This window comes from Kwoniella dejecticola, chromosome 6 (genome assembly GCF_000512565.2).
Source record: "Kwoniella dejecticola CBS 10117 chromosome 6, complete sequence".
Classification (NCBI taxonomy): Eukaryota; Fungi; Basidiomycota; class Tremellomycetes; order Tremellales; family Cryptococcaceae; genus Kwoniella; species Kwoniella dejecticola.
In genome coordinates this window covers 1,947,243-1,972,220 of record NC_089306.1, presented here as the reverse complement: position 1 = coordinate 1,972,220, position 24,978 = coordinate 1,947,243, and the positions used below count along the sequence as shown (strand labels likewise).

Sequence of the window (24,978 nt, the reverse complement as noted above, 5' to 3'; positions counted from 1 at the left end):
GTCCTCAACCCAAGGTAGAAGACAGCCCAGGCAAAGATGCCAGTCCCTCAAGACGATGCTCTACCAGTGGGGAACCCGACTTCCTCCTCCCAGACAGTCCCAGCCGAAGCTCAACCGGAAGTAGCAGATGTATTGGAAAAATTCCAGAGATTGGGTGAAGATGCAGCAGCCGAAGAAGATAGTGACGATGAAGATGCCGAAGGGGATGAAGGAGACGAAGACAAGGTAGCCGGGGAAGGAGGAGTGGACGGACAAGGTGGTGAGGGTGGTAAGAAGAAGAAAAAGAAGAAGAAGAAGGGAAAAGCTTCCAAAGCTGTCCAAAAGCTAAAGTGCGTCCGGCTTTACCTTGTATAGTAAGGATCAAGTAGCTCATGACTACCTGTAGGAACATAGCGACTGGACAAGCACCTCAGCAAGTGATCGATGCCGTACGAGAACAGATGGATCCGCAGGAGTCCAATGCTGCCACAGATGGTGCGCTCACACATCTAACTTGTCGCAAGAATATCCTGACTGATATGACTGATAACTCGCAGAGGAGATCCAAAAAGCGCTGAAGGCGGCAGATCTGATGAAAATCCTAGAAGGTAAGATGGCATTGGGAAACAAGTCAAACACGAAGAACCTTGGTGAACACAAGGTAAGCTTCTCGTTTGATTCTGCATTTGGGGAGTTTCAAAAGCTTATTGTTTTCGGCGTAGTTCTGGAAGACACAGCCTGTACCTCAATTTCCAACCGGAACATCCCAAGCGATATTGGAAGAAGGACCTATAGACGATCATAAGACCCCTGCGGACGTCAAGCAAGATCCTGGATCTTTGCCTTCCGGTTTCGTATGGAGTCTGATAGATATCAAGAATGAAGAACAGGTGAACTATATCTTTTGATGTTCTGCGGCAGAAAGCAGCTAATTCATGGTGATCATCTAGTGTAAAGAGGTGTACGATCTTTTGTCTGAGAACTACGTCGAAGACGATGAAGCTATGTTCCGATTCAAGTATTCCAAGGAATTCTTACTTTGGCAAGTAATCTCGGGCTGACATCTTTACGATGTCATTAAAGCTGATGGCTATGTGGTATATAGGGCCTTGACAGCTCCTGGCTACTTCCCCAATTGGCATATCGGAGTGAGGGTGCAAAAGACTGGTAAATTGATAGCCTTTATCTCCGGTATAAATATCGAGATCCGAGTCAGATCAAAGTGAGTTTTGCAGTTTTCCTTTTTGCCAGACAAGCCATATCTATCGGGAGCAATTTAGCTGATCAAGGATGTGATACAGGACATTCGACGCTGCCGACATCAACTTCCTATGTGTTCATAAGAAACTCCGTTCGAAGCGATTGACGCCTGTCCTAATTAAAGAAGTGACCCGAAGGGTGAATTTGGAGAATGTCTGGCAAGCTATATACACCGGTGGAGTGGTTATCCCTACGCCGATAGGTACTTGTCGGTGAGTTATCGCATTCCACTTGAGCCTTTGAAAGTCAAAGGAGCTGATATTATGCCAACAATTCGAATAGATACTGGCACCGAAATCTCAATCCGCCTAAATTAGTAGATATCGGTTTCTCGCCTTTACCCAGAGGATACACCATTGCCCGACTAGTCAAATCGTACTCTGTCCCTCCTCATCCCCGCATACCCGGATTCCGAGAAATGACGCAATCCGACGTTCCTCAAGTCGGTAACTTGCTCAGGAAGTACTTGGCTCGATTCGACGTAGCTCAGACGTTCGGGAAAGACGAGGAGGTCGAACATTGGTTCTTGTCTGGACAAGGAAGAGAAGTAGATGGTAAGAGAGTAGAACAAGTGGTTTGGGTATACGTGGTGGAAGTGAGTCGGACCATCCATCGTTTCTTCCTCTCTTTCTTCGAGCGTAATCGTGGACAGTCAGAGTCGCCGAATTTCGAAGAGGGAAGGAAGGAAAAGTAGAGGGAAGTACTGATATGATTGGTCTTCATGGCAATGCAGGACCCAACGACACACCTTATAACCGATTTCATGTCCTTCTATTCACTTCCATCGACAATAATGAAACATCCCAAACACGATATGTTGAACGCCGCCTACATGTTCTACTATGCCTCCGATGTGATCTTTAGTCCTGGTGGATCGTCAGACGACGCTGCTACGCACGATGCCAAGGCGAATAAGAAGTTGGAGGAGAGATTGAATGCTCTGTGCAATGATATGTTGAGCGTGGCGAAAGCTGTGGATACCCCTTCTAATTTCATCGTGTCATGCCTTACAACATGGACTGATGGATTTGATTGACTGATTGAATGTATACCTTAGGCTGGATTCGATGTGCTGAACGGACTGAGTTGTTTGGATAATAACATGTTCCTGCAAGAACAGAAGGTGAGCTGGTGTTCTCTTGGTCGTCACGCGGAAACAGATCGTCTGATATTGTGTTCCACTTGCAGTTCGGTCCAGGAGATGGGTATTTGAACTGTGAGTAGACTCCGCTCAGATTGTATAGCTCGAGAAGGAGAATCTGTGACCTGTACTGATAGGCAAATGTGCTTTGTGCTTGTTCAGACTACTTGTACAATTGGAGTTGTGCACCTATAGATGGTGGACAACGGACGACTTCGCAAAAGCAAAGCTCAGGGATCGGAGTGGTCATGCTTTAGTCGTCCGGGACATCTTCGCATCGTCCCCCAGTATGGCAAGAGAAGAGCATACAGAAAAATAGATTGAAATGGTATTAACGAATCTTCATGCATTGCATTGACTGTGACAACCCCGAGTCTCGCGCTGATTTTCACAGACTACGATTTTTTGGCTGGATACTCATGCTCAGAAGCCAGACGCTTGGAGAATATATACTATACCCAAGACAGCTATTAATTCAGCAACTACTAATTGCCATTTATCTTTCATCCACGCGAGGGAATCGAACTGGGAAATTGCAGACCAGCAAATCAGTCGACATTTTATAACACGCGTCATGAGACGGGTAAAGAGATTGAGGAAGAAGAGAGCGAAATTGTTATCTGATGACGCGTCGAGAGCGATTCACTTACAACGCTGAGATCAGGTTCGAACGGTAATCCCTCGAAACTCTTGAGTAAGAAAGGCGTATCAACCTGAACATGATATTGTTTATCCTTCTTGCTCCGGAAATAAACAGTATGATCGCCCTCTCGTTTTGTCTCCTGCTCTCGCTCTCGATCTCGTTCTCGAATGGATCGATGAGAATTATGTTCACTACGACGTCGGATGTCCTCTCTATCGCTTCTTCGATTGTTTTCTGATTTGCTCAACTCGTCCTTCTGATTCTTTTCTCGGTGTTGATGTTCAATCGGGCGATCTGCCTCGGCCCTACGCCTGTGGCCGTCCTTGTTCTCATGGTTATGTCTATGTTGTCGATCACTGGATGGATGTTTCACATCGTCGTTTGATTCATGGTCTAGTCCATATTGATTTGTATGTTTATGATTATGTTGATGGTCATGTCGATCACGACGCTCTTCATGGAAGGTGCCCTTTATGTCCTGTGGCCAAGAGCAAGACGCATCTGCATCATCCTCTTCATGTTCATTTCCGGCATACTCGTCAAAATACTCAGCTATGGTACCTTCAAACTCGTCCTTCGTTGGTTCTCTGACGGGACGATGATTTATGGATATCTCGTTTTGTCCGAAAGAGCTTTTGAGCTTCCTCTTCGAAAGGCCATCCCTGGTCCTCGGAGCATTGTCAGTATCTTGCTCCTTCGACACCTTCGATCGATCTTCAATGCTTGGTGCGGGGCTACTGGTATCATCCAAATCAGAGGCTTCATCATGATCATAAGAATAGGCATCGATTATATCCCATTCAGTCCCTTTCCTCTCGGGCTTTGGCTCCGCGTCATTCTCTCGTGTATTTTCGATATCTTCGTGGCTAGCTCTGGGTCGATGCCATCCTCGAGTTTTCTCGAGCCAATCGGATCCATCTTGCTCCTCAAGGTTATCTCTCCGGTTATGTGTTGATGGTGATAGCCCGATAGGAGACGAGGAGAAGTTTCGGTGCATACTTGCTTGTTCAGTGGCGGGCATATTCTCCAAAATCATACTCTCATGCTCAGCTTGAATGTCAATTGTCCTGTCATCCTCATGCTGCGAGATAATCTGTCTTGACTTATTGTTCACGTCGTGCTGAGTGACTGCTTCACTCGGGTCTTTTTTCTTGCTCCATCCCAGCGCCCGGAATATCTTCTGCTTGGCGGATTTAGGTTGTGCTTTGGTCGTTGCATGACTTTCCGCACCAGGCAAGCCAGGTATCAGGCCGATGGTCTTCACCTGTCCAGCGTCCTCATCCAGCTTCTCTGTAGGTTTTTTGAGTGGAGTCTGGTCGCTCAAGGCGCTTGACCTAGACTCGTGAGTCTTACTATCGGCAATTTGGATTTGAGAGGTGAGTTGGAATACGATATAATACTCTTTACTCTGTCCCCTGCGTACAGACTTCAAAGATGCAGTATACCCATCTCCTACCAAGTCGGCAGTGTGTCTTTCTACGATCGAAACTATATTATTTAGGTCCAGTTGTTCTGACTTCACGTTCAGAGCGGCGTATATATCATTGAGCCTCAAAGCCTGCCAGGGAGAGGAATCAATAGCCATGAGCACAACCTCTAGAGTGTGACTTTCGGCAACCCCGCTGTTCCGAGAGCAGACTTACAGGACAGCCGAAAAGCTCATTTGGACTTGAGTCTGAGTTCAGTAATTCCCATATGACAGACAAGATCCGTCGATCTAATACTTCGGCGACTTCGGCTGATGATGCCATACTCGTTTTCTCTTACTTTTGATAATGTACAAGCAGGTTGCAGATGTGAGGGATAGTGTGAAGCGGAGCATTCAAGTAAGATTAAGCTGGACTGTGCCAGCCTTAAAGACAATCCAGCCTGACCTTCTCCTGTATTAATACATTGCCTGCCCTCAACGCAGATCGTCCGCTGCCTCATGATCAAAGGATACAGTACATCCTTTCATGCGCCGATGACAGAGGATACCATCCGCCACCTGGATCGTGAGCCTCGCTTAGTAGTGTGTTATTATTACCGGTCATGACCGCCGACATCCACGCGCTGGATTTTACCCCCATTTCGACGTGAAGCGACAAGCAACTGTTATTGTTACTGTTATTGACAGCGGCAGCCCTATCCGAATCGCAAGCTGACCTGAGGTGAGGCCATCAACTCGCTCAAGCTAGATCACACAGCACGCCAACGAGGCGATACAAGGCTTGGGGCTCCCATTGAGCAATTGAAGAGAGAGGGAACGCAAGATGTCTACTCTTCCCCTCTTCATCATGTTCCTCCTCTCCCTCGCAATCCCACCATTTCAGCCTCTCCGTCAAATCCGCCTTCAGGCATTCATAATGACCATCACCCTCCCCTTCCTCCCTGCATCCTCTTTCGACACACTCCCCGACCGAAGACCAATGGAAGTCACCAGAAGTATCGTCCGCTTGACCTTCGCTTATTCCCTCTTAGCTGGATTCGGAGCCATACTGCGTACCCTAAAACGCATAGGAGGGTGGAAGATCACCGAATCATCCAGTAATCGCTTGCTTAAAGTCATACTGCTCTGGCTCCTAGCTTGGAGGACAGGTACCTTGCCCTTCGTTCCGCCCATAAATGCTTGGAAGAGGCCGATAGATGTGACGACTGTGGTTGCGTTCGGGACGGGGGCGATATGTCTGATAGATGAGATCAGGGGGATCATCCGATTGATAAGGAGCGGCGGTGAGCTTGGTCCTGTCTGAGCGACCACGTACCGTTGTCACACTGCTGGGATTCAATTGAATGTGATGGAGGATCAGCTGACGAAAGGTTGGTCTGCTCTTAGGTCCAGAAGCTCAATCGAAACCGCAACCGAGGTCAGGGATCGCATCAAGGCTCATACAGATTCTGCTGTCCATACATCGGATCCTCCTGGCGATACGGAACATCAGTGCTGGCTTCACACCTCCATATGCCCTGGGCATAGCGGAATCAGCGGACTATACAGGGGCCAGCCCGTTGTCGTAGCGCACAATCTAGCACTAGTGATTGTAGCTGTTTGGGATTCAATGTATAAGCGCAACCTTGTAAAGGCATAAGGCATATAAATCTTCTCTCTTCATAATCGTATCATCATGCTTCAAGAGATCAGTGAGCACAACAGATTTTCCGGCAGAGCCATATTGCACACAGGAAGAGAGGGTCGCTTCATAAGAAAGTCAGGAGATCCGATTTGACGCTTCAAAAGCTTCTTGGCTATTCTCGGCGTGTTTGTTCATATTAGGAGAATTCGCAATCGTAGGCCATGTACAGGCTGGTCAAGTGCATCAAGCGCAGTACAGTACTACGCTACAGGATCGAGTACAGCTTTATGGGAATTTGGAGAAGGACACTCGGATGCTGAGAACGCTAAATGAACATTAACATTACGTTTGGCGTCATCGACCCTGGAATCGGACCATCGGAAGGGCATGGTACCGGTATTCTTGGTTTGGAACCAAACAAATTTCACTCAAACTTCAAAAAAAGTACCATCCCATGGGTTTTGTCTTATACCACTACGGCTTGTATCGGAAGGCCTATAAGGATCCATTTATTGGGCAAGATCGACAATGACGCATCCGATGAGGTATGCTAAGCTGATTTTGCAGGCTGTATCTTGTCTCATGTCCAATTGAGTTGGATCGAATAGAAGAAGGCTCGTACGTTTCAATCATGAGACCATCGACAGCATTCGCATCGACGTATACACTCATACATGTCCACGACTCAATCACATCCGCATCGATAGACCACTCACATGCTCAACTGCGGCGAGTCGTACCTATCCCCAGTCCCCAAAGTCGGTTAGGGAATAGGAACCAGACTATAGGGTTGTTTGTGGGTTGTCTAGTCACCAGGCCAGGCCATACTTAGCACCTCGTTTCGGATCTTCACCTTCACGCTCCTTCAAGTGTCCTGAATAATCAATATCGACATACAGCATTACCGATCAGCAGTAGTAATCGTGCCAACTATTACTGATAGCTTATCCAATCTCTAGTACACCGTACCTCCTTTATACACCTCATACAATGCCGGGCCGCTGAGATGTGAGTCAGATACACCCTCCTTTCAACCCATCTACCAAAATTCGACTCCTAATTGTGGATTGACGTTCGAGTCAGTCCCAGTCAATTGACCCATTTTGATAGTGATCAACCCAATCCCAACCTTTCTTGACAATCTCACCTAAAAAATTGTAAACCGGCTTGCTCCCCTACATCATCTGATCAACGAAAAGCGAAAAACAACTTGAAGGGGCGAAGTAGAGTCGAAAGACAAGCACACGATAAGAAACCTTGATCAAGCTTTGAGCGCATGGAGAAGGGGAACCTAGAGCAGAAAGCGAAGTATATACATGGATATGGTATTCAGCCTCCCGTCTCTCCCTTCCGGGTTATTGGGGGGCTTGATCGATACTTCCCCTCAAGTTTTTTACCCTCCAACCCGAAACACACCCACAAAGACTTCTCGAGCCAGATCAACCTCCAAGTCCAGTGTTCGTAGCAATTTCGCTATCGAGTCACCCAGCCGCCAGACAGTCTCATTGCCTTCGCAAAGCCATCCCAACGCACATACACCGCTAGCCCCGAATAATAATGTTGGGAACCTCTTACCGGCCAGCGCGTCCGTAACGGATCTCACAGGGGAATGGGAACCATTAGCCAACGGTGGACTTGCCGGGATTGCAAGAAGATCATCTATCAGCAGTCATGCATCATTCGACGGTGGGATACGGAGTTGTTCTTCCCCTTCTCCCACCAAAACACCTACTAGACCTACTCATAGGCGTTGTCACTCCGCCCAACCCGCTGCGCTATCGTCACCAAACAGTAAATATACGCTACCTCCTCCTCCCACCGGCAAATTGCAGGATTTCTCATTATCGCGAAACCCCCTTGCCTCGACGAGCGCTATCAGTCTTCCCACTTTAGTAGAAGGAGAAGCGGAAGTCCAGCCATCTACTGCGAGCAGGAGATCTATGCCGCCTTCGCCCCTGATCAGACCTTTTAGCTGTAGGAAGATCAGTCCCGTCTCTCCTAGTATGAAATCCGATATGACTTTGGACGAGGAAAGTGAAGATGAGGCAGACGGGGAAGGGGATGTGTCCGGAATGAGACATATCAAGCTTTCCTTAGGAAGAGCAAACTCGACTTCTTCCGTGCCGCCGCCATCAGTCAACAAGCCTCTGCTTGACGGCCATTCTTCAATGCTCCCACCTCCGCTAAATCCCATCGATATCGCTTACGCGTCTTCATCGAAAGCGCACCCTAAAATGCCCACTAGACCCCTGCTTTCACCTCGATCTTGGTCCGTACAAGATATCCATTCCCTCAGTACCGGGCCAGTAAAGGGACTGCATTCCAGGAGAAGTAGTGTATCATCCACAAGCTCTGTATCTGACATTGCGGTCCTGGCTACATGGTCATTCCCTACTGCTGCTACTGTTCGAGGTAGCATAGCTGACCCGCCCGGACAAGAACCAATACCAGAACGAGGCCGTCAACCGGGTCCTTCGGAACGGCTGAAAGAGAGATTGAGAAATATCCCAGGGGTAGAAACTGGGCCATTACCGGTATCAGGTAGTCTACCCAACGTGAATTCGCCCAGCCGAAAACCAGTCAACAGCGGTAATGGGGTCATTCGACCATCTAGACCACTCCCGTCGTACCTGAGGAATGGTCATAGACACACTCATTCTTCGCCTAACCTTTTGGCTATTCCCTCGGCAATCACTCCCAGCAGATCTGGTGCAATGGGCCCACCTGCGTTACCATCATCTCCATCCAATCCGCCCTTACCACCTCCCCGACCATTCCCCCGCCGACCAACGACCTCGAGACTCCGGCAACCCAACCCATTGTCCATGCCCAACCGACCCTTACCTTCACATCAAAGTCAATCTTCGATCGGATCAGGAGGGGCAAAAGAATTGGGTTCATCGCCTGGTAGTTCTGGGTCATTGTCTGAAACCTCAACTTTGTGTCCCAGCCCGACCATATCTGTGAAATCGTTACCGTCTGTGACCGTTCAGTCCGATACCGAAGACAACATCAGTAAAGATGATAATAGTAAAGCTTGGTGGTCCTTCACACCGTTTAGTAAGCGAGATAGATCACAATCCAGTGAAAGAGCAGCGGACAGCATGAAACAAGGTATCGGCGTGAGATTGGTGAGCGATGATGAGGAAGTGTTTGGGCCGCAAATTGCGCTCAGGAGTAACGACTGGGAGACACCAGCAAGTGTATCTATTGAAGATACGGAAGATTACATCGACCTCGAGGACATGTAGGACTCAGCAGTCATATTCGTGTCTATAGCCCGTTGACGCGCCTTCTCAGTAACGATTTGTACGAATAGCTAAAAGTCCAGTAGCATGCCTGCGTTTCGTCTAGTCTGAAAGTTCTTGTTGTTGTTGTACTATATACACGTTTGTCAAAAATCACCCCTGCGCTATGAATGATGACGCATCGATCAGACCTGTCGCGGTCGTTCTCATAAGCGTTGCATCGCAGAAAACTTGGATAGTCAAGTCAAATCCCTTTTCATGAGACTCTTGCGACTTCATCAGTCAAATTGTCGTGGCCCGAACTCGCGTCGCGTTGGCGCAAGATCAAGCCAGCGGTCTGCCGAAAAGATCTACCGCATCGTTTTCGAATGGAGAGGTCGCGGACATACGTGCATGCGATTGGTCGTTGTGTTTTCCGGTCACCGGAATTGAGAGGTCTTTCTCACCTTCAACCAGGAATGCGGAACAATCGTGACGTCGCCATTCATCATACGAATACCATCCGATAAGTTGCCATACCGGAAATACAGGGAAATCCCTTTCCATAGTCGGCTCAGAGATTATGCCGCAAGCCACCCCCGCACACCCCGCGGATTTAGCGCTTTCCCCGTTTGTCCCCTTTGTCGCATCTGTGTGAGTATTTCGCCAGGTCTTCTTGAGCTGCAGCCGAAGTCCGAGGAAACTCGATACATATATTATCATACAGCGCCAGAGCTGGCTTTTTGAGAGACCTTGTTTGCTGTGTGTAGAGCTTGATCTGTGTGCACTAGCAAGGGGAAGCCGCCTTTGTCGACCGGCTGATGATCTGCAGCTTATGTAAATATCCGTAAATTTTGCTGGTGGATGATGTCACTTAGCGTGAAAAGGTTCCGGAAAGTCGGGACCACCGCAGATTCTTCCCTGGTCTTGCGAGTTCTTCACTAAAAGATCTAGTAGTCGTAGTTTCGCACTAAGTCGACTACCCCGGTTTCACTCTTTCTCTGTGTTTCCTGCGATTTAATTGAGACTACGCACTATATTTGCGCAGAGAAGGGCTTAGACCAACCGGAATAACTATTTAAATTTTTTGCTTCTCCCCAGTGCAGCGAGTAAGTCGCAAACAAGCTTGAAGCTCAGTTGTCCAGACAATCGAGTGTGGGAATGGGGTACAGGAGCATTCCTTTCGGACCAGAATCAGTGGGGGAATGCATAGACAGTATGACGTTGCAACGCACTGTTCCCTTGCCAGATGACAGATGACAGAGCTTTGTGTTCGACAGGCAAGGTAAATCAACTCATTCGAGTGTCCTGCGGGGTCTGATTGAATCTATTCAGACCAGAAGATGGGGTAAAATGCTGAACATGATCGAGACCATCCTCAGAAACACATCGCGAATCGCAGGCGCAACTTGGAAGACGATCTGTCTACCCTCTCGTCTCGCATGCTGTACGAAGACGTCCTGAGGGAGGCTGAATGAATACCCTCAAAACTTTTTTCAAGGACACTGAATCTCCGTTCATGTCGAATCCATCCATGAGTAATAAGGTATAAATACCCTCCTCTTCGACCTCGTCGATTTGGTTTTTCCATCCTTCAACCCAAACAACCAAAACAAAAAAGTCAATCTTTGACCTACATACCCATCGACAAGTTCGATCTATACCACTAACACTTAGAAAAAAATCACAAGTCTTAACAAGACCTTTACCACAAACATCGCAAAAATGTTCTTCGGCAAATCAACCATCTTCGCTACTCTCGCTGCCCTCTCTATGGCTAGCGCCGCTCCTTCGTTCGAGAAGAGAGACCAAAACTCCGGTACTGCTACCTACTACGCTGCCGGTCTTGGAGCTTGTGGATGGACCAACTCTGGTTCCGACTAGTGAGTCATACATCCACTCCAATTCTCAACAATTTCACGAAGCTGATATGTCATGTCATTTACAGCGTCGTCGCTGTCAACAGTGCCCAATACGACGGATCCAAGTGTGGAAACAAGATCTGGGTTTGGAACCCAGAGACAGCCACCATCGCCTTCCCAACTGTCGCCGATGAGTGCCCATCATGTTCCTCAGGTGACCTCGACATGTCTGAGGGTCTCTTCGGACACCTTACCAACAACAACTTCGACCAAGGTGTCTTCCAAATGAACTGGGGTTACTTATAAACCCCCTCACCACCTTCTCATCTTCCTCATGGACATTACGATTCGTCACCATATCACATTCAACTATACCTCGCATAGAATAGATGGCGTACGCTATATAACCAACATCTTAAAAAAATCTAGAAACTAGAATCATCTTGGGCTTTTACGATCTTCCTTCTCCTTCTCCAACTACATCTCAATGACGTCCTGGCGACGATCTCTCCACGACCTACTTAGCTATATATATCGTCGTACTCCTGCGAATACTGTAGCTATATGATACGCTCTTTTAACGATGGTGACGAATTCTCTTATAATCACGAAATGCATGTGCTTTCGCCTTCTGTCTTTAGGTACGGTTGCACCATTTTTGGCACGCCTTTCACCAGACTCGTGGCCAGCATACTCAGTGCAAACCTGGACCATTCTGGTCCGAGTGATTCCACCCGCTTCTCTCCTGAGAACGAATTTGACCTCTTCTGGATCCATTCGCCGAACTGACCAGCTGAAAGAACCCTCGTTCCTCTATATCAATTCCCATACAGTGTGGAACGCCTTCCGCCCTTTTCACACAATTGTGAGTCTCTTCCTATACATGAAGAGACGATCCGCGTCATGTGGACAGATATTTGATAGATACTGCGTCAATGGCGTACATTAGCACAGCGATTTGAGACTAGTAACGATCTTTTCATATGTGTATGAAGACCCTCTAATACCTCATATTAAATGAATGTCCAGACTTCAGTCTCGGTTATGATGGAAAATGAGCAGAAATGATATTGAGCACCCCCATTTCCACGTGTGAGCTCGATGTCATCGTAAATTCTTCAGGGCGAAACAACCGGTTCTATTTCGTAATGAAAATCCAGACCCATGCTGTTCTGACTAGAGGTATTTCCCGGATCCCGAGGGTCCTTACCTTATTTTCGGAATCGGAGGATCGGAAAAATTCTGATAAACCGGGTCTACCCCATTTTTCGTTGACATCCCTAAACCCTTTTCTGCTGTTCCTTAACCAGATTTTTCGTTCATGCGCTCGCCTTCCCGGCCTGAGTCTGACTGAGTGCCGTCAAAAAGGGGTTCAAGCTACAGTCTGTTCAGATATGGCTGGACCTTGACCTTGGGCCTGGGGTGCTTGACGATCTCACTTTCCAGATTCTAGGTGAGGCTAAAGCGCCGAGCTAGATTGGGGTTCTTGTCTCGGACGAAAGTACCACGAGGACAGCTTAGAACCGTTGGAAAATCTCGTCATATGTTGTCAGTGCCAGCAGCTTCCCATAGCGCACAAAGTGATGAGTCACATTGCTTTGTCAAGACGATCCCTCTCCACAGTCACATTGGTATGGTTCCTGCTCCTCGAAGGTTATCTCCCTTCCGAGCTAGCAGTGTGTCCGCTCTACTTGCGGATCCCACTGGATCCTTGCGATGCTGAACGACCGCGGATGGGCTCTGGTTCCGAACAAAAGGGTTGGCAGTCATGATAAAAACGAGGTCCATGTCGATCATCTTATACCCTGAATATGTCTCTGATTCCCTATCGTTGCCTGGTCTTTTGTGAGGCATCAACGGCAAGGCTTCTAGGGAAATGATCCCAATATAATTATCTCTTAATGAACAGGCAATTTTTATTGTCAATCTTACCATGCCCTCCCCTTCCTCATCTGTCCGAGTCAAGGCTGCATGGCGCGAAAACGCTTTCAGCTCGTTTATACCTTTTTGAGACAAGGTTGAAAGGTTGCCCTTCGACATGCCGACATCTATGAAGGCCATTTGGTCGAGGTCTATTCACAGTACTCACCACTGACATGAAGGCTTGGCGCCTCCCCCTCTCCTTCAAGGGCGGGACAAATTTTTGGGGTATGCAATCCGCCGTGCGACCTCCACTCCTTCGATGCGGACTCCTAGCAAAACGTTATTGAAGACGCCGAGATCATATCGATTTGACGGCTTCGGAGCTGGACCCGTTCATGAATTGTACCGAACCTTACTCTTACTGATTTTGACGCTGAAGGCGATGGACAGCGGTAATAGCTCATCGGATTATCTTATCCGAAAAAAGGAGTGAAGAGAAGACGGGCTGGATCCGGTATGATCAGAGACCGTGTTGGAGGGCCTCAAAAATCGTTTCTTATGGTATAATGAAACGACCGAATCGTTCTGGATCGTCGAACGGTGAACAAAGGCATGTGGATGCATGTCTTTCGGGTCGATCTCTGATCCCATGCCACCACCAGGCATCGCATCCGAGAGAGTCAGGATGCATGGAGGTTGGAGCTCGCATGTCAAAAAGAGTCTCTGAAAGGTATAAGAACCCCACTGAATCTCGCTCAAATCGTTTCAATTCCCCTCACCTCAAAAGTTCCATACTCCACACAACTACTAAATAGCCAAAAGTAAAAAACGGTCTAGTACCTCTTACATACACCGACCCTCACCAAAACAACACTCTTTCAGACAAAATGTTCGCCAAGATCTTCACTGCTCTCCTTGTCGCCTCAGCCGTCGTTGCTGCCCCCCTCGAATCTCAACCCGAGAAGAGAATCACCCACACCGGTCAAGCCACTTACTTCGAAGTCGGTCTCGGTGCCTGTGGATGGTGGAACGTTAACGATGACTACATCGTCGCCTTGAACTCCGCCCAATACCAAAGAAACGGTGAGTTTGGACTTCCGCACTTCTTTCCTTCTTCTTCCCTCTTTTTCCTTCTTTTCTCTACCAACCTCCCCACCCCTCTCCTGCTTCTCGGGATACCTCTGCTGCCGCAGCTGACTCTATTCTGGTCGTCGGCAGGCGGTAGCAATTGCGGCCAAGGTATCCGACTTACCAACTCCGACACCGGCAAATCCATCACCGTCACCGTCGCCGACGAGTGCCCTACCTGCGCCGACGGATCGCTCGATCTTTCTCCCTCGGCTTTCTCCGAGCTCACCGGTGGAAACATGGACCAAGGTGTCTTCCCCATCTCCTGGCACTTCAACCGAAGAGACTAAGCGGCTTCTCTGAGCCCTTGTCTTCTTGGCCAGCTGCATGCATGCAGAACGAAAAAAACAAAGAAATAATAACGAAAATACAAGAAGGACGCAAGACGTTTCTTCGGACCTCCTTTCCGCCACACCTACATACGCTACTATATGACACGCCATCAACGCCAGTCGTTACAACTATCGCTATGCTACGAACCAACTTGATCACGATCACTATCACTCATATCATCGACCTACCCGTTGTCAATCATTACATACATATTTTGGGACTTTTGGACGAATAACACATATTCTCATATATCTTTGTTATAATTAAATACCACCAACCATCTTGTATAATTAGGCATTTTTACACAATGTCAGTCCGTAGAAACAAAAAAGAGCTGTACAAGCTCGACTTTATGCACCTAGAGTGATAGATCCACAACATCTGCTGTTTGATGCTTTTGCGCTTTCGACGCTGTGACACTTACGAATGGCGCATACGGGATGGCATTTTCAGCTACAGTGAAGCGGTGGTCAACCTCCACTTCCTCCAAAGCTCATTCCGGTGTTCCTGGCTGACAGCCTCAATCCTCTATCCATTGTTGTCATACATGATCATCTCGCTCATGCTCTCCTGAGTGACTACAGCAGACAAGTAGTATTGATACAAGGAGAGAGATAGGCGACAAGCATATCATGATCAGCCATGATAGGCTTTTCCAACTTTGTACGTTCCCAGTCATTCCTGCCCCCGCCTTGTCGTATGCGCATTTCGTAGCTCGGACTGACCCGCTAGTATGCAACCTATAGATCCTTCGGAACTACTATAACGCGATAGGATGGAATGAGGACAACTTATACAGCTCCATAACGAGGTCCTCGAGCTGTAAGTAGTGTGTCGTGGTGATAGTACTGTGGATAGGTGTACTGACGGAACGTCCAGCTCTGCTGTAGGTCAACCCAGATACACAATGTCAACCCAACAATAGCTGATTCTCCAGCGCCCTCAAGCGACTTTCAAGTCCCACAATCCCTCATTCTCCAGCTTGCCAATGCTCCTACGCCCATCTTTTTCACTTCGTACGCTCTCGACGCGCTGCCGCAGCTCAACGGTAGTATACAGTATATCACTACTTCGGAACCCCTGGAAGAGGTGAGAGCCCCTGCCTGGTTCCGCTTTATGAGCCCGCTAAGACTCCCTGACCCTTGCAGATTGGCCCATGTCATGGCATCAAATTCAAAGATGTTGTCGAGCGGTTCAGAGTATTTCCACCGCCGAAGAGACCTCTTGCGAAGGATGAAGTCTGGCTCGGCGGAAAACGAATAGAAGGGCGAGGCGAGTATCCTGAATGCTTCGAGATCAAAGCCAACGCTAAACTAGTCGGACTGCGCGTATAGACTACCTACTCTACTCGCGACTTCATCTGCCCTCACTGCACCTATCCGGCTTGGCAACGACCCGACTCACTCCCACCCTGCAAGCCCACTTAGCCTTCTTATCGCAGCCAGCTCCTCCGACAGCTACCCGTCCCACTTCACCTAATACCCCTCCTTCGCACTCCAGACAACCTTCAGAACCTTCTGCACCCCCTGCTCAGCCCCCTGCGCCCGGAAACATCCTCTTGTCCCTGCAACATGACACAGGCCGATATTCTGGAGAGTACACGTATTCCGCTCAAGATGGCATGTTCGGTATTAGGGGTCTGTATAATTTCGGATGGCAAGCGCCTGACGTTAGCAATCTAATATATAACGCACCGACCTCTCGAGGTATAGTAACTGTAGTCAAGGAGGAAGAACGAGATGAGATAGATGGGAAAAGGATAGATGAAGAGGAGATGATGGAAGGTGGTCTCAAAGGAAGATTCTCGGCTGGAGGGGAGGTATATTTCTCGGCCAAGCAAAGGAGTTTCGGAAGTGAGTATAACATCGCTCGCCTCCCTCTTGAGACTCTGAAGATCGGCCGGCGATGATGAGACACTGGCTGATAGTCATGCCCGTACAGTATCTACGGGACTACGATTCACCACACTTCCTCAATCACCCAACGGTCCGCCTGCATCGCCCCCTACAACCTTGACATTACTGTACAACCCCCTCATCGGATTCTTGTCATCCGCATATTCCGCTCAAGTATCACCCACTGTAGCTCTGTCGACCCGATTCGGAGTGAATGTCTACTCGTATGAAAGCGATCTAGCTATAGGCGGCGAGTGGTGGATCGGTCGCAGGAGGGGTAAGAGAGATCTAAGCAAAGAAAGCCTCACCACTTCCGTTGCGTCGGTCTTACCTTCGACCAATACACCCGAGAGAGCCAGTCTGGTCAAAGGTGATCACGAGAGGATAGGGACGGACGAAAATTGGAAAAAGGCTACGCTTAGACCTGCCGAAGAAGTTGGGCCAACGCTCAAAGATGGACCGCTGAATGTCACGGAAATCACAGTGCAAAATCCCAGCGAGAAAGGCAATGAGGCTCTGAGCGAAGGCTTAGATGATAGGGATGGAGTATTGAAAGCTAGATTATCGGGAAATTGGGTAAGTCATGCCTCCTACGAATCTCAGCGTCTTCCCCTATTTTATTTTATCTACGCTCGCTTTTCCTTCAGCGTCATGTCTTGCCTCATCCCGCCCAGGCTCTGCCCCCTATCCCTTCTCATTCACTCGCATCCTTTGCCCTCGTTTTATTTAGATCATGCCTCTCACCTCCATTCCCTCACGTCTCCCTTCTTCGCACCTCCCCTCTCGCCCCTCTCGCCCCTCTCACCTCTCTCACCGCTCTCACCTCTGTCCCCTTTCCCCCCTCTCGGCCCCCTCTCGCCCCCACTCTCGGCCCTCTTGCCCTCGCACCCACTCTCATCCCTTGACCCGCACACCTTCCTCACCGCTCTCACTTCTATGATCTCCGTCTCACCTCTCGCAGCTCCTCATCCGCACTCACTCCTCTCGTCTCTCCACTACTCTCGCATTTCCGCCGCACTCCTTCCGATACTCTTGTTCGTTCTCAGCCTCGTCCATCTCCCTGTCTCACACAGAGATCCTCTTCGCGTTTCTCCCCAGAAATATCCTCATGGGCTTTTGCAGAGGCTGACGATACATGACAGTCCATCGCATTGCTCTACGAAGCGCGAATACGGAAATGCCTCGTGTCAGTCGGCATAGTATCTGACCTCGCCAGCAGACAAAGACCTATACGGAGTGTGGGGTTGGAAGTCCAATATTTTTCATGATTCTATCGCATCCACACATCGTCAACCACAGATATGCATGCAAAATCATCCATCTTCATTACCATTCACCATTTAATTTCCCTCCGCTTCGATTTTTCAACCTCGTTTCCTGTTGCCTTACAGGTGATTGCTCAAAACCCACTTGACTCCGGATCCATGCAAGTGAGAAGCAGCTCTACGAATTCCTCTCGCTCTACTTCGAGTCTGCGTCTGTGTCACCGGGCACAACCAGTCGATCAGCAGAGAATCCGACAAGATCATCCACGAATCATCCATTTTGTTTGAACCTTTTCGGATTTTTTCTTCTTTACGCTCGGAATCGATAGACCAGGCTTTGCGAATTTGATTTCCCCTCCTGTTCTTGATGATCTCGCTGAAAAGTCGATTCCGAGTGGATATCTCTTTGGGCAAGAGGACATATTGGTGCGAAGCGGCTTTCAGGTGTTTCGTCGTTGCTCGATGAGCGTACATTGAGGCTTTATCCCAATCGATGAAGAAGGCGTAGTCGGTGTAAGGACCTGATTTGAGAGGATCACCCCATTTGGAGACTGCTTTAGCCTTGATCCTGAGCGTCTCAAGGTTGGGAAGGGGAACCGGCTCCTTCTGTCGTTCGGATCTTTGAGCGAGGCTTCTCAGATCAGCGGTGGCGGTCCCGTTGTTTGTGGACGATATCATTGTCATCTGTGTGAATTCTGGACGAATGGATGGGATGCAAGATTTCGATGATGTGGTTCTGCCTTGGCTGAGATGGTTATTTGTTTTGTTTGTAAGACCGGAGTCGCTGTTGTGCAGTCCTATCAATATTTTGATGTGATGCGGTGCGTTTAGAAGACAGGAGCGAACAGCCAGATATCAGCGGATTCATACTTGGTGTATACGCCTTGTCATCGAGCTCAGAAAAGGTTGCGCATACGCAAGATCTGTCAGGCTCCATACTCCTCTTCGGATCTTGGGACAGTCCATCGTGGGACTTGCATACGAATGAAGGGACTGAGGATGCTCATCGTCTCCGTGTGATAGTACGACTGAAACAATTTTTAGGTTGTGGCGACTTCGTCATTTCGAGTAAGTCTCTCATCGTCGTACATGATAACCTAGAATCAGCTAACGATGCCATCGGACATGCATGCATGCACACATACAAACATACAATAATCAATTGCCGCTGGTCAACATCTTGTCTCTTCATCTTCATCGTCGTGTTCATCTCCGTTTACTTTACTTCACTTCATTCTCATTCATCATAGGCTCTATCAGATCCTTCACTAAGAATTGCAAACACAACTTCCAGAGCACCTCTAGCAACCGCCACGACCAACAAGCACCTTTTAACGACTATATACTTCTCATTATGCCGATCATCTCTTCCCGAACAGCTATTATCACTGTTTGTCTGCCCATAGTGATCCTCAAAAGCGTTCAATGGTACATCGAGGATATGGCGATAACGCTCGAAACCACCTATCTCCACTGTACTCATACTGTATCGAAACACCTCGCAAAGACTTGGACGGACTTGGTCACTCTCTGGACATTCCTTGTTGGTGCTTGCAAGACGATCATCGGATTTCTAGAGGGCTCATTGGGTCTTCCTACTGGAACCATCGCCAACAATGATACCTCTTATGATACCGAGACCGAGTCCAAGGACAGCTCCAATGCCACTTCGACCAATCTTGAAACCCCCATCGAGGAGAACAGCCATCCGATCGATCTCGAACACGTCAATAGAAAGCTCTATGTCCACTTATCTACATTACCACCGATGATCGAGCAGTACGTCTTCGTCAATGAGACTTGGAAATTAGTCCAATTGGATCCTACCGAAGCTGAGGCAGAGGCTGAAGCTGCCAATGTCACCGCTCGAATCAAAGAGGATGAAGCGAAGTTCGAGCGATTACAAAGGAAACAATCCGAACGACGAGCCGAGTTGGAAAATCCAACATTCCCACAAGACCCGATGTTACATTTCGCAGACTACACATGCGTATTCAACCCCATGTGTGAAAGGGAAAGCAACAAGGTGATTGATGCTCTCCTCGAAAAGAATAAGGAGATGATCAAGAAGCATGAAGCCCTCCTTAAGCAGTTCAGAAGCGAGAGTGAGAGATGGAATTACAATACTTGCAAGTGGATGACAGCGCAGAAGAAACAGGACACAAAGAAGGAGCAGAAAATCCTCGGCAAGACTAAAGCGAAGTTTGAATACCTCTCGTTCTCTGCACTCTTCGACAAAGAACAGAAATTGAGAGAATTGGATACGATCAGAGAGGAGGAAGAAGAGCACGGGTATGAGGATGATAGATACAGGAAGAGGTTCCCTAGGCGATTCAACTGATACTTGTTATATGCGTCTACGCTGGTCCTGCATATGTTGTCTTATGATCAATGTTTTAATGCATCTGTCACTTGTCAGGAAGATGTAAATCCATCAGCACGAGCTCACCGATGCTAATGGCTCCTATGTGTTACGTAAGAAATTCCTTTCGATGGTCCACGCGATCAATCAACGCGCGCACAGTGTCAACAAAACATCCATCACCACCATCACCTCATTTATCATCACTTGTCAAACTTCCTCCGGTATATCAGACACTACTGATATAACCAAGCAGCTGAAACGCTGAGCGGGGTGAACGGCATTATGTCTTCTCGCTTGCCTACTCTGTCCACTCCTGGGCGCACAGGATCACCTGCAACAGGGATACCAACACCAACCGGCAGACGACCCCGATCATCACTTGGTCCGGGCCACGCACCGACTGCGTCAATACCTGACGATGCGATGGACAAAGCTCTTCAAGAAGTACTCAAAGTACGTCCTCCAAGCAACCTACGCAAGGGAGAAGACCCTTCATCGCCTTCTTTGCTCGCTGCCTCCTCGGGACTATCTGCTCCTCGTACACCTGGTATCCGACCGAAAACTCCAGCTGGATTAGGACTTGGCATAGGTGGACCTGTCACTCCTTCTGCCTCGCGGAGCGTCTCGCGAACAGGCAGACCATCCCTCTCAGCTTCGACTGCGAATCCATTTACACCCCGCAGGACATCCATGGCTTCTTCCACAACTTCAACTACGCCTTTTTCAAGACGTCCAGAATCAAGAGCGTCGAATGCGCACGATACGAGTAGATGGGCGCCTGTATTAGGAGAACGAGTGCGGATCAACTCAATGGGATACGAAGGGACTCTGAGGTTTTTGGGTCCAACGCAGTTCAAAGAGGGTGTGTGGGCAGGCGTGGAACTGGAAGGTGGTTTTGCTGGAAAAGGGAAGAATGATGGAACCGTTGATGGGTAAGTCAATTCTCCACACCATCAGATTGTCACAATGCAGCAAAATAAGTTACAACAGACTGATTCACTACATGTGCTGATGTCCGTATAAATGGTAGTGTCGCCTATTTCACATGTCCTCCACTCTGCGGGATCTTTGTCGTTGCCACCAAGCTGTCACCACCTACCGCTGGACCATCACGACCAGCTTCCGTAGCCTCTTCCCACCGCTCACTAGCTTCTTCATCGGCCTCATACTCTCTTCACGGTAGAGCGACTCCATCTGGACGAGCGACACCATCTTTCGACCGATCCACCACTACGCCGGGAAGAACTTCGCGGACCGTCTCTTCTTCAGTCCGCCGCCCACCTGCTCTAGATGACGATGAACCCATGCCCACCCGCACAGTCATGGGCAACAGCACCAGTGCTAATGCTGATGTCGGAGGCAAGATCACCGCCGGTTCCAGGGCAAGCAGGTATGTAGGAATGACAGCCAAGCAACTTGATTCTGCTCGTGCGGGTACACTCAGTGTATCGGTCAAAGGACTGGGAGCTAGCACGACCACCACACCGAAGCCTTCAAGGATATCGATGGGCTTGGGGGGAGTGACACCTGCTCGATCGGGTCGACAGAGTATAGGCGGAGGATCATTGGTCACTCCTCGTCCGGCAAGAGGTCCAAGAGCGTCAAACATGCACGATATGCCGCCACCACCCAGTCCGGGAAATATCAATCGAGTGATCGCTGCGCGTCAAGCCGAAGCTTTGGAAGAAGAGATACGAGAGCTAAAAAGACGTAATGCGGAGTTGGAGGAGGAGATCAAGCACACTTCTGAACACGCGGCGGACACTTCCAACCTGGAACGACTACAAATGCAAGCTCATCAAGCTAGGGAGGAAGCTGATTCCCTCCGATCTCAATTGGCCGACGCGAATGATGCGGCTCGCCTAGCGGAAGAACTCCAAATAGTACACACTACCTCCCAGAAAGAGCTAGATGAAAAGGAGAAGGCTTTGAATGACCTGAGAAAAGAGATGAAACTGGTAACGGAACGAAACGAGGCCGAGTTGAGTGCTGGAATGGAGTCAAAGAAGGAGGAGGTCAGGCGGATGAGCGAGCGTGCAGAAGCTGCGGAGATGGAGGCGTCCGAGATGAAGGCTTTGGTAGATGAGTTGACCAATGCCGGCCAAGTGAGTCAAAACTCCACGCGAGTCAGATTACCTCTTCTTTTCTCCTGGATAGCTATCCTCGCGGGACGAGTCGTGAGCACAGAAACACAGCTCATGAAATGCCATAACGTTGTGTAGCAAATGATCTCCCTGAACGAAGCAAAACAATACGAACTTGAAGAGCGAGTGCGAGAATTAGAAGATCGCAATAGACTGTTAGACGATAAGCTTCAAAAGGCGCGAGAGGAGCAAGAGAAAGCTTTGTTACCCCCTTCACCAACAACTCGCCAAAGAGAAGCTACCACGGCGGCGGAGATCGATAATGAGACTCTGACAGCGCAAGTCAAGCATCAACAGAACAAGATATCCCATCTGGAGGAAGAACTGGAAGATCTCAGGGTCCAAGCTGAACAAGACGTCGAAGCTTTCAAGAATAGATTAAGCCGATCTAAGGATGGCGAGAAAGCTAGCCAAGAGCAGATCGTCGCGCTTAGAGATGAGATCAAGGCGATCAACGGATCCCTAAATGGAGCTAAAGGGCGGGTCAGTGAATTAGAAGGTGCACTGAAAGAGAATCAAAGTGCATTGGAGGGTGCTAGGGCTGAGATTGAAAGTCTAAGAGGAGAAGCTGTGGTGAGTACACGGCTATGAGTCAAGAAATACACTGAGAGACGATTGCTGACTTTCTTGGAATGGCCATACAGGACGCGGCATCGATGAGGTCCGCACTGCAGACTGCTAATGCCAACGAAAAGGCGTTGTCTGCTGCACAAGACGAGTTGAAGGTTCTCCAAGCCAGATATGCGGTTGCTCAAAAGGCTGAAGTGTCACTGAAGGAAGTTCGATCAAGTCTGACGGAGAGCGAATCTCGAGCTGAAGTAGCCGAGAAGAGGATTGTGGAGATCATTGAAAGGCTCAATGAATCGGAGGGCATCAAGGGCGACTTGGTAGGCAAGATCAGCAATCTGGAAGCTGAGATCGTCAATGTGAGGCTCTGTCAACTAAATTCTGTATCTATAAGATCACTCACTAATACTCTTCATTCAGCTCAAGACGGCCGCGGCGGCATCACTTGAAAATGGGGTTTCCCAGGATCGAAGATCTCGCTTGTCCACTGGATCAGCTGATGATGCCGACAAGAAGATCAGAGGATTCCAACATATCATACAAGAACTATCTGCTGAGAACTCAGAGCTGAAGGAGCAGATTGATAGTCTGAAAGAGGAAGTTGGTCTGCTGAAGGAGGTGAGTAATGGGATTCTGCATTGCGCTTGCTTCGAGACGAGTATATATCCTTTCAGAAGTAAGAACTGGCAAAGATCCCGCTGGGTTCTGACACCGTATTGCTACGCACAGGAGGTGAAATTGCTGGAAGAAAGCGCTGCGGACGGACAAGCTTCTTCGGGATCGGGCTCTGCAGATCAGAAAGAATTACAGGAAGCCAAGAACAATATCAAGGAGGTGAGTTGAAACAAATCTTCGCTTTTTTCCCTTCCTTACTGTGAATGTGGGGGATCGCGTGGTATAGAGCTAATGGACGGAATGGCGAATACGAAAACAGCTGAATCGAGAAGTGGCCGAATTGGAATCTTTGATCGAAGCCAAGATATATAGAGAAGACGAACTCGAGACTCGACTTGCGACCCTTGAGAGGGAGAACGAGAGGATACGTTCTTCGGCGTCTTCGGCGCAAACTCAAAGACAAAGCCGCTTATCTGATGGACCCGATCCAAAATCACCCACTTCATACTCACACAGTCACAGTCGAACTTCTTCGACTGCTACTGCTCACACAGAGGCTATCTCGAGCGACGATCGATGCGAATTGTGTGAAGGCCCACATGACTTGGACGCTTGTCCTGTCTTTGCTGGCAATATGGGGTCGATCGATAGTGGAGTTTCATCGGATAGGAAGAAGGGTAATACGGGGAAGTGGTGTGCGGATTGCGAGGTGAGTCGGTCGCTTTCTTTGGTATTCTTCATGCGACACAAATCTAGGCCGAAATTATCCGAGAATACGTTTGTACCGTCGGTATCGAACACAGTCATAAGGGACGATAAACTGATTTGGTCTGCTTTTGACCGGCGGTTGCAGAGTAATGAACATGATACGAGTGATTGTCCGATGGCGGAAGATGTGTTTTAATTGAAGGAAGATCATGCTGTATACGATGTTAATTGTTGATGTGTCAGACAAGGGGCAGTGGCAGGAGCTTTGAAACGACGATAGATGATTTTAATGGGTCTTCATGTGTCTCTTGCGGAGTGATTTTCACGATGTCATTTATTCTTTTAATGAAGTCCATGCATGAGCGCTCATTTCTTTCACACAATGACATGAACTCTCGCTACATACAATTTCATTCAACTGAATCGATTATAATATATATATTCAAATTGACGAAAGTGCTTGATGGCCATGTTACGGATCTATGTTGGATACATAGTATCGATTAAACGACAGATGCAGAGAAGAACGACCAGATGTCCACTCGAAGATTGTATGACAAGCGAAGAGATGAGAGACGAGTCGGAGGCCAAAAAACAAAACGAGTAAATTATCCAGAATGGTTCGACTGCGACTTGTCAACCTCGCAATGTGTACCGTCAGCCTTGCCGTGATGTTTCATCTGCAATTGCTACCGCTCGAAGCGTGATGATAGCTCGCTGAGACCGTGTGTCCTTCAGCAGGTTTGGGTGTCGGCGTATTTGGCGAGAGCGAAACCGAAAGGCGGGGTTGATGTTCAGGTGGGGTTTGGCTAACCATGGTTCGGGCGATAAGGGGCTGTATAAGCTGTTCATTTGAGTGGTCTGGCGGTTCGTTTTCACTTTGGGCTTGAATTTGGGTTGAGGTATCGGTGAGTTGATGCTCTCCTAGAT

General features: G+C 48.6%; 10 protein-coding genes across 10 annotated transcripts; 8 read left to right on the top strand and 2 right to left on the bottom strand.

Annotated features, from left to right (window-relative positions):
- Window positions 1-36: 36 nt before the first annotated feature.
- On the top strand, window positions 37-2,637 carry I303_105602 (glycylpeptide N-tetradecanoyltransferase; the record flags this gene model as incomplete). The annotated part of the gene is made up of 12 exons (XM_065969199.1): window positions 37-329; window positions 386-474; window positions 537-640; window positions 702-869; window positions 930-1,021; window positions 1,085-1,201; window positions 1,281-1,451; window positions 1,522-1,834; window positions 1,973-2,212; window positions 2,297-2,362; window positions 2,428-2,455; window positions 2,543-2,637. 12 exons carry the CDS (start codon window positions 37-39, stop codon window positions 2,635-2,637), a joined length of 1,776 nt encoding a protein of 591 aa, XP_065825271.1.
- A 166-nt stretch (window positions 2,638-2,803) lies between these two features.
- On the bottom strand, window positions 2,804-4,774 carry I303_105601 (uncharacterized protein; the record flags this gene model as incomplete). Its single annotated transcript, XM_018408250.1, has 3 exons — window positions 2,804-2,905; window positions 3,031-4,581; window positions 4,667-4,774. 3 exons carry the CDS (start codon window positions 4,772-4,774, stop codon window positions 2,804-2,806), a joined length of 1,761 nt encoding a protein of 586 aa, XP_018261941.1.
- Window positions 4,775-5,275: 501 nt separating this feature from the next.
- Window positions 5,276-6,020, top strand: I303_105600 (uncharacterized protein; the record flags this gene model as incomplete). Its single annotated transcript, XM_018408251.1, has 2 exons — window positions 5,276-5,735; window positions 5,839-6,020. 2 exons carry the CDS (start codon window positions 5,276-5,278, stop codon window positions 6,018-6,020), a joined length of 642 nt encoding a protein of 213 aa, XP_018261942.1.
- A 1,378-nt stretch (window positions 6,021-7,398) lies between these two features.
- I303_105599 (uncharacterized protein) lies at window positions 7,399-9,327 on the top strand (the record flags this gene model as incomplete). Its single annotated transcript, XM_018408252.1, has 1 exon — window positions 7,399-9,327. One exon carries the CDS (start codon window positions 7,399-7,401, stop codon window positions 9,325-9,327), a length of 1,929 nt encoding a protein of 642 aa, XP_018261943.1.
- A 1,701-nt stretch (window positions 9,328-11,028) lies between these two features.
- Window positions 11,029-11,471, top strand: I303_105598 (uncharacterized protein; the record flags this gene model as incomplete). The annotated part of the gene is made up of 2 exons (XM_018408253.1): window positions 11,029-11,186; window positions 11,252-11,471. 2 exons carry the CDS (start codon window positions 11,029-11,031, stop codon window positions 11,469-11,471), a joined length of 378 nt encoding a protein of 125 aa, XP_018261944.1.
- A 2,444-nt stretch (window positions 11,472-13,915) lies between these two features.
- Window positions 13,916-14,446, top strand: I303_105597 (uncharacterized protein; the record flags this gene model as incomplete). Its single annotated transcript, XM_018408254.1, has 2 exons — window positions 13,916-14,111; window positions 14,247-14,446. 2 exons carry the CDS (start codon window positions 13,916-13,918, stop codon window positions 14,444-14,446), a joined length of 396 nt encoding a protein of 131 aa, XP_018261945.1.
- Window positions 14,447-15,131: 685 nt separating this feature from the next.
- I303_105596 (uncharacterized protein) lies at window positions 15,132-17,652 on the top strand (the record flags this gene model as incomplete). Its single annotated transcript, XM_065969198.1, has 7 exons — window positions 15,132-15,152; window positions 15,236-15,311; window positions 15,427-15,578; window positions 15,638-15,761; window positions 15,824-16,342; window positions 16,431-16,960; window positions 17,527-17,652. 7 exons carry the CDS (start codon window positions 15,132-15,134, stop codon window positions 17,650-17,652), a joined length of 1,548 nt encoding a protein of 515 aa, XP_065825270.1.
- Window positions 17,653-17,769: 117 nt separating this feature from the next.
- I303_105595 (uncharacterized protein) lies at window positions 17,770-18,333 on the bottom strand (the record flags this gene model as incomplete). The annotated part of the gene is made up of 1 exon (XM_018408256.1): window positions 17,770-18,333. The coding sequence occupies one exon, from the start codon at window positions 18,331-18,333 to the stop codon at window positions 17,770-17,772; it is 564 nt and encodes a 187-aa protein (XP_018261947.1).
- A 670-nt stretch (window positions 18,334-19,003) lies between these two features.
- I303_105594 (uncharacterized protein) lies at window positions 19,004-19,990 on the top strand (the record flags this gene model as incomplete). Its single annotated transcript, XM_018408257.1, has 1 exon — window positions 19,004-19,990. One exon carries the CDS (start codon window positions 19,004-19,006, stop codon window positions 19,988-19,990), a length of 987 nt encoding a protein of 328 aa, XP_018261948.1.
- Window positions 19,991-20,296: 306 nt separating this feature from the next.
- Window positions 20,297-24,244, top strand: I303_105593 (uncharacterized protein; the record flags this gene model as incomplete). Its single annotated transcript, XM_065969197.1, has 9 exons — window positions 20,297-20,946; window positions 21,045-22,119; window positions 22,237-22,731; window positions 22,803-22,883; window positions 22,935-23,084; window positions 23,146-23,343; window positions 23,455-23,559; window positions 23,660-24,049; window positions 24,194-24,244. The coding sequence occupies 9 exons, from the start codon at window positions 20,297-20,299 to the stop codon at window positions 24,242-24,244; spliced, it is 3,195 nt and encodes a 1,064-aa protein (XP_065825269.1).
- Window positions 24,245-24,978: the final 734 nt, after the last annotated feature.